The sequence below is a fragment of the Salvia miltiorrhiza genome, chromosome 8 (genome assembly GCF_028751815.1).
Source record: "Salvia miltiorrhiza cultivar Shanhuang (shh) chromosome 8, IMPLAD_Smil_shh, whole genome shotgun sequence".
In the NCBI taxonomy this organism is placed as follows: domain Eukaryota; kingdom Viridiplantae; phylum Streptophyta; class Magnoliopsida; order Lamiales; family Lamiaceae; genus Salvia; species Salvia miltiorrhiza.
The window spans coordinates 49,020,568-49,028,954 of NC_080394.1; the positions used below are offsets into that span (position 1 = coordinate 49,020,568).

Consider the following 8,387-nt stretch of genomic DNA (forward strand, 5'->3'; position numbering starts at 1 on the left):
ATATTCTTATTACAAAAATTAGTGTTATTTAAAAATATAATTATTAGTGACTAGCTACACCATTAAATATCACTGATTTTTCTAACATATATAATATTTACCAAATCTTATATCACTAATAAAAAAATTTGTTGTAGTGGTACATGGCAGTTCAGGAGGTTGGCCGCCGTCGGGATGATATTAGAGAAGGATTTTGTCGAGAACATCCCTCTTGGATCAAATTTCCAACTAGGCTGATCTTGGCCTCCTCCTCCAACGGGAGTAACCTGAATCCTCTCTATTTTTTTTTTTGGGGGGGATGTCCTACTAGAATAAACTTATTTTTCATTTTAAATAAAAAAATATATGTTATATTCTAATAAGCTCGTTTTTCTTTTTGCGATGTCCCATTAGTATAGATTCATGTTTTTAATTAGTGTGACCACATCACTTTCCTTGTAAAAAGTAAATTTTTTAATTTTCGTGTTTAAAATAAGTGAAATTATTAAAGTGGGACAAAGAGAGTATTATTCCATATTTTCTTAAAATTTATGTTGTACGTGATACTGTGGATGTAGGAAATATTAAATTTTTAATTTTGGATTTATATTAGGCGACGTGCATGATGTGGGCTTAAACTGTTATCTCTTACTCAAAAGTCGATGAGACGCAAATGGGATCCTATGTCCCAAAATATAGTGTGTACCATGTGTACCATTATTTATTTCTTTATATTTTTAAATTATTTTTTATTCAAATTTAATTTATTATGCTTTTATATAATATAAAAATAATTAATAAAAGTTCACTCATCCATTTGGGTTTATAATTATTTTTTTATATTTATTTGAGTTAATAATAGATTATTTGGGTTCATTAATTCAAAGTTAGGGTATATAATTTTTAAAATTTTTCTTTTTCAATAATAAATATTAATTAGAGTTTATAATATAATAATAATTTTTATTTTTATAAAAAGTAATTTATAAAATAAAAAAATGAAGAGTGGTAAATATAATATTTTGGGACAGAAGATCCCATCTGAACGAGAGGAAGGGTTCCAAGAGAAAAATATCGGTGGCGCCGGCGCGCCATCTAAATCTGATGTATTCTCCCCTTACGTGGCACTCTGCCGACGTGTCAACTGTACACGTATCCCTCTCTCTCACTTCTCCCCTGCCACGTTCTCCTCTCCTCCAAATTCCTATTTCCACCGCTCCTCCTCCGCCGCTCTCCACTCCATAAATTATGCTCTTTTCCCCATCTCCTCTCCTTCCCAAATCCACACTCGCAATCTCCTCCATCGCCACGTCACTTTCAAATCTCACTCATCACCAATCACTCCACTCCCCAAGTTTCTGCAGATCCGATCAATGGCTTCCGGCGACAAACAATTCCCACCGCAGAGACAGGATGCTCAGCCAGGAAAAGAGCACCTCATGGACCCCACTCCCCGCGCCGCCACCGCAGACTACAAGCCAGCTGACAAGCTCGTCGTACGTGAATGTGATTCTATTTCATTTATATACATTACATATATTAATTATATGTGTCGCCTAAAATTCGATCCAATTGAATTAGGGCAAGGTGGCGCTGGTGACCGGCGGCGACTCCGGGATCGGGCGCGCCGTGGCGCACTGCTTCGCGCTGGAGGGCGCCACGGTGGCCTTCACGTACGTGAAGGGGCAGGAGGACAAGGACGCGAGCGACACGCTCAGCATGCTCTCCGGCGCCAAGCACCGGGACGCCAAGGACCCCGTCGCCATACCCACCGATCTCGGCTACGACGACAACTGCCGCCGCGTGGTCGACGAGGTCGTCAACAGCTTCGGCCGGATCGACATCCTCGTCAACAACGCCGCCGAGCAGTACGAGGCCGGCTCTGTCGAGGAGATCGACGAGCCCCGCCTCGATCGGGTGTTCAGGACCAACATCTACTCCTACTTCTTCACCACCAGGTCCAATTCAAAATTCGAATTCTCAAATTCGAAACGAAACCCTAGCTGATTCGATTGCACATTTGCAGGCACGCGTTGAAGCACATGAAGGAGGGGAGCAGCATCATCAACACGACGTCGGTGAACGCGTACAAGGGGAACGCGAAGCTGCTGGACTACACGGCGACGAAGGGGGCGATCGTGGCGTTCACGCGGGGGCTGGCGCTGCAGCTGGCGCAGAAGGGGATACGGGTGAACGGGGTGGCGCCGGGGCCGATTTGGACTCCTCTGATCCCGGCGTCGTTCACGGAGGAGGAGAGCGCCAGTTTCGGGCAGCAGACGCCGATGGGGAGGGCGGGGCAGCCGCACGAGGTGGCGCCGTCGTACGTGTTTCTGGCTTGCAACGTGGACTCGTCGTACATATCGGGGCAGGTCATCCACCCTAACGGAGGAACAATCGTCAATGGCTGATCCAATCCCAATCAACTACGCTTTTGCCTACTTGGCTCTTATATATAGTTGGTGGATGGGTTTCTGGAGGGGCGACTCTTTATACATGTGTGTGTGTAATGTGAATGGAGTGTAATGCAACTAGTAAAAGTGAATACCGTTTTCATCTTAAATAAATTATGTGTGTAATTGGATCGTATACCCCAGATAAAATTTTGATATTTAATCTTAGCTAGTTATATATCGGAACCAGCAAAATCAATTTTTTTTTACACTTTTTAAGGTTCATGTCCAAAATCAAACTATTTTCAAAGTTGGTGTATTTAGACGTCAATAACCTATTAAATAATAAAAATAATATAAATTTCACAAATTAATATAATAGAACACTGTCGAATAATACTCTTTCATCTATTTTTCGAATTTAGGCAGGTAAAAATTATTAAAATAAATAAAATTACAGATTATATAAAAAAAATTAAAAAAATTAAGTCTTTTAATAATGATAAATTAGAAATAATTAGCTATTCCTTAAACACAAATTAAATCATATGAACCACACTCTTAAATCATCTAATTTGTTTCTCCTTAATCTCCGTATCGAAAAGAAATGAGACTTGAATAGCGGGAGGGAGGGAGTATTAAGTATTATACTAAATTCTCTTATATTTTTTATATATAATATATTATAAACTTTTAAAAAAATTAAAAATTCAAAATTTGGGAGGGAGGGAGTATTAAGTATTATACTAAATTCTCTTATATTTTTTATATTTATAAACTTTTAAAAAAATTAAAAACTAAAAATTTGGGAGGGGCTTCAGCCCTCCACCTCCTGATCCGCTACTGACTGCACCGTACTCTTTTGTTATTCTGGTTTTAGTGTTTCTCTGCCACTCCCAAGTTTAATCAGACTTCACACTGACATAGAAGAATACTGTCATAACATTTTGAATGATCCCAGAGAATTTATTTTTGATCGATCAATTTGGCTCGTGTCTGTTTTGAGAACCTGTGCTAATGTGATGTGCCTCGTCAGAATCACAAGGAAAACAACATATTTCTTCATAGGCTATAAAATAGGAACTTTCTCTCAACCTCTCAGTCAAGAGAGCAGGACAATACAACGAAAACATGACCAAAAAAAATAAAAAATTACAGATATTTAGCATGATCATTGATCAAGATCAGAAGAAATTCATAGACACAAGTATTCAATCTACTTTCTCTCTTTAGGTCTAATCTCGATCCCTTGAACAACGATGCCACTCTTCCAGTTTCCGCCCTTCACCTCCATCACGCTCACCTCCATCTCTCCATCTTGTCCCTCCTCTACAAAACACTCCCCCAACTCTACCTCCATCCACCCGTCGTCTCTCTGCTTCGGCTGCTCCGTTTCCTCCTCCGGTAGCATGGCTTCCGGGTTCCGCATTTGAGTCAAGCGGTGGTAGAACCACCCTACGCGCCTAGGTACGATCTGATACCTTTGACTCTGCACTCCTTCCGGATCTAAACAAACGCTACGTTTCTCACTTTCGCGCCCACTCACTCCCACATAACCATCCGCGGATTGATGATCAAATCCATATAACCTTGTCTTGCAAGTGTACACCAGGTATGCTGCATAATTAGTGCCGGAAGATAGCATGCTCATCTTTATTTTGCCCCTTATTTCGAACCAGCAAACGTCGAGGAGCTCTGCCACCTCCAGGAACCTAATATGAATGAGAGTTAGCAAAAACCACAACAGCCCTATTTGAGTTCATTGATAATCGGAGTTGCGAAAAGCTTTTAACTACCTGGATTCAGGGATACTGATAAATCGCCAATATTGAGGAGTATCTCCCCACACAATATAGAGGTCCCTTGCAGATAGCATGTAACATTTCTTACCACTCAGCTTCTCCAATTGAAAACTCTGTTCAATGATACAGGAAACACATCAGATGCAAAGACCGAACAACGTTACAACTTGATTTAACAACAAACCTAGCGTGATAAACTCAAAGATCACAAAAAGATGCAAGTCTTGTTACAGCCATACATGCTTCAAGCATTACAACATCAGAAAGTTGCAAGCTCTATCACACTTCGAAGATATATTAGTCGATTGAATCAAATAGTTGAGAATAGCACGAAACAGCATTCAGAAATCCTTGCAAATAGAAAAGATTCACTCAAAGCAACAAAATGGAGTAAGATGCAAATGGAATCAATCTGAAATAGGAAAACAGAGCTCACTTTAAACATCCAAGAACTACGAAAATGTGTCAGTTCTTTAGTAGACAACGACTACCATTTTATATGCTCCTCTACAGTTTCTTCTTTTCTTCTTTTCTTCTTCATGCAAGTGAAAGAAAGTTAGAAAGTATAACCAGTACACCAACCGGAAGCAACCAATTTTATTAAGTACAATTTCTCTTCGCCTAATAATTAAAATTCTGCTGAGGCTAAATTCAATTCAATTATATCATCGAAATTACACAACAAATAAAAATTGGAAAGGCATATAGCAAAATTCAGCATATATCCAATAACTTGGAAATCATCACACCGACTCCAGTCACGTAAATCGAAATTCAGCGATTGCATCCAAATTAAATCAATCACGTTAAACGAGAGAAGCATCTTATCGAAGAACAAACCGACGTACCTTGCGGCCATCTTCAATGACAATCGGATGATCGCAGAGGTGGAGATAGAGGTCCTTTTTGGAATGAAATTTAGCAAGCAGTGAATCGCCGCCGTCGACAGCGCGGGAAATAATGTCTCGATAATCGGAGGGCAAAAAGCGGCCCCAAACGGCGTCGGATTGGGAGGCGGATCGGAATGTAGAGGCGACGGCCGAAAGCCGGCAAGCGTCCTTAGGGCTGGTGAGCGACAGCGCGGTGGCTATGCAGTCCTCTGGGAGAGCGTAAATATCATCAGAACTCTCCACCGCCATATCTCTCTCTCTCTTTCTTCTCTCTAGATATTTAGAAATCGAGTATCTTCGTGCAGTTACTTAGCGAGGCCACCGCTGCATATTTATATCATATATAGACACGCGGCGGAGCTCCAGATGTATATATTGTCTTCATATCAAAATATAATATTCTCTTCCTCCGCAATTAAATATATTCATTTTCTTATTTTAATTTCTTCGCAAAAAAAATGTAGTTTTTGATAAATATACTTCACACGATCCTTCAATTATAATTCTTAATAGAATATTTATTTCTAAAAGATAAACAAGATAGTAATTTTTGAATTATCTTTTGATATATTATATGATAACAAATAAAGTAATATAAATGGTTGACAATGAAGCCTAGCTCAAGTGACAAAATTGAGATATTGAAAGACTCTCCTTTGTGACAGGGGTCTTAAGTTCAATCTTGCGTGTTTTCCCACTTTTGTAGTTTGATTTGAAAGACACCTTAAAATAATTATATATATATATATATATATATATATATGAAAATAGAGAAATGATCCTACTAAAATTGAATAGTGGAATAAATTTATTAAAATTAATGTCTCAATTGATTGGAATTTTTATAAATATTAAGTGTGAAAATACTAGTATAATTATTGTGGATGAATGAATTAATGGTAAATTTATAATTTTTATGATGGAGAGAGTATATAATAAAGAAATAATATATTCACTATCTTAAAAGAAAGTGATGAGGATGGTATTCGGGACTTTGGACTCCACGATGAGAACATCCCGAATACCCCATCTATCAAGAAAGAGCTCCATTAAGTCAGAGAAGAGTATAATCCCTTCGAGCTAGAGCAGAGTTGAATTGCCATTTCAGAGCAGAGTTCAATGTATATGGGAATAGGCTCAGTAGGCTCGGAGGATAAAATACGATTCTGGCAAGATTGACAAGCTTCTGTAGAGCTGATGTGCTCAACAGAGCAACGGGATACGAATGAAAAGAAATTTTGTACTGCGGGAAAGGAGTGCACCTGCAAACTAATTGTTGTAACCGAATGACAGACGGTCATTGTTCTCCTTTTTGCATGGACTGCCACCCTTAACTAACAGTTTGTCGGTTGATGTAGAAGATGCGTTAAAGTAGAAAAGACCCCCTTGCCCTTAGACGTAAGAAAGGAAAAGAATAAGAATGACAGAAATACCCTCTCGTACTTGGAATAGAAATTACTAAAATATCCTCCATGCTATGTAACCGATCTAACTAAGTTAATATAAAAAAGATAATTGTTTAAAGGATTAATAGTGTTTTATTTCCCGAACTTTCAGCGTTTTCCACAAAATATCCCAAACTTTCATTTTCTCCTAAAAATATCTGAACTTTCAGTTTTTTTCATAAAATGTTCCACTATACAAAATTCAATAAAAAAAAGATAAATTATCTGGCCGAAAGAAATATTTTGGGGACCGCCATTGTTGGAAAACCATATTGAAAATCACCATTATTGGAAAGCGCTCAAACTTCGGGATTTTTTTATCATTTTTTTGTCATTAAATTTTGTATAGCGGGATATTTTATGAAAAAAAAATTAAAAATTAAGGATTTTTTTGAAAAAAATAAAAATTCGAGATATTTTATGAAAAATACCGAAAGTTTGGAACATAAAACACTATTAACCCTTGTTTAAACCAGACGCCTACCTTCTAAACTAAGAAAAAGAATTGAAGCTTTAGAATTAATTTTCCTGATTAGAAGTCAAACAAACTTTGATTCATTCAAATTGAAAGACACTTGGCAGATAAAATCGCCAATCCCAAACTGAGGTCGGTCAGCGGCGATTAATCGATAAAAAGAGGTCAATTGACTCAATTCTTCATTGGCTAAAAATTAAAAGAAAATAAAAACTTGTATTTCTTTCTCTCTTTTAATTAAGAAGACTGTACAAATGCAAAGTCATTCTAATCATCTCAAATTACCATATCCCTCAATAAGCCCAGTTCAATACTTATCATTTTCCTTAAATAAATTTGAGTGATTTATTCGAAATCGTCGAATTAATTTGGTGTAGCCGAATAATGTAAAATTGAAACCACTGCTATAAATAGATGAGGTGGTCTCCTGTATCCCCGAGTGTATTGTATACTCGAATTGTATCCGACCCGGATCTTAATTCAATTGAACTATTTTAATCCATTTTCTCTTGAAACTAGCGTCAAACTCGTCGAAATTCGACGTGAATCATTTTATGTTATCATTTATAATTATTTTATGTTATTTTTATTACTATAGCATATGAAATAGTTTATATATAAATTATTTCTTTAATTAATTTGATATGATCAAATTAAATTAGTAATACAATATTTGAAATAATATTAATCTTAATCACTTTCGCCAATTAAATATAGGTTGTGATAATAGAAATACATTTTTATATAAATATTCATTTGATGAAGTTTATAAAAAGTTGATGTGGGATTGAAGATTTTAGAAGAAAAAAATATGTAAATTTAAAGTATGATATTATGTACGATTGATGTGTCGCATCTGCCGTTAATCGTATATCGATAATATTTACTCTCTTCGTCCCTCAAACATTTTTTTTTGGTCTGTCCCCAAAACATCTTCCTAACCTATTTTTAGAAACAATTTCACTAATTATTATTCTTATAATTTCACTTTTTGTGGGACTCGTTCTCCACTTTCACTAACTATCACTCTTATAATTTCACTTTTGTGGGACTCATTCTCAACTTATCAAATACATAACTAACTTTTATTAAAACCCGTGTCATCCTCTCGTAGGAAGATGTTTGGGGGGACGGAGGGAGTATTAAGTTGAGAATAATCTCGTCTTAAACTTTAAACAACATCGTCAAATTTGAAATCATATTCAATCATATATATATATATATATATATATATAGTTAATTATTTAAGTAAATACATCTATATATAAACGTATTATATATATATATATATATATATATATATACATATTAATTTGTGAGTATGATGTGATAAACTTAAACTAATATTATATAATAAAATAAAATACAAATATAAATCTTTTTTAGATATGGAAATTGATTAAAAA

The 8,387-nt window shown here is 36.3% G+C and overlaps 2 protein-coding genes across 2 annotated transcripts; one reads left to right on the plus strand and one right to left on the minus strand.

Moving 5' to 3' along the window:
• The first annotated feature begins 1,200 nt into the window (after positions 1–1,200).
• On the plus strand, positions 1,201–2,565 carry LOC130996962 (NADPH-dependent aldehyde reductase 1, chloroplastic). The gene is made up of 3 exons (XM_057922255.1): positions 1,201–1,475; positions 1,561–1,937; positions 2,006–2,565. Exons 1-3 carry the CDS (start codon positions 1,353–1,355, stop codon positions 2,385–2,387), a joined length of 882 nt encoding a protein of 293 aa, XP_057778238.1. The 5' UTR covers positions 1,201–1,352; the 3' UTR covers positions 2,388–2,565.
• An 842-nt stretch (positions 2,566–3,407) lies between these two features.
• Positions 3,408–5,439, minus strand: LOC130996946 (putative F-box protein PP2-B12). Its single transcript, XM_057922232.1, has 3 exons — positions 5,020–5,439; positions 4,166–4,284; positions 3,408–4,081 (listed from the first exon to the last, which is right to left on the minus strand). The coding sequence occupies exons 1-3, from the start codon at positions 5,308–5,310 to the stop codon at positions 3,586–3,588; spliced, it is 906 nt and encodes a 301-aa protein (XP_057778215.1). The 5' UTR covers positions 5,311–5,439; the 3' UTR covers positions 3,408–3,585.
• Positions 5,440–8,387: the final 2,948 nt, after the last annotated feature.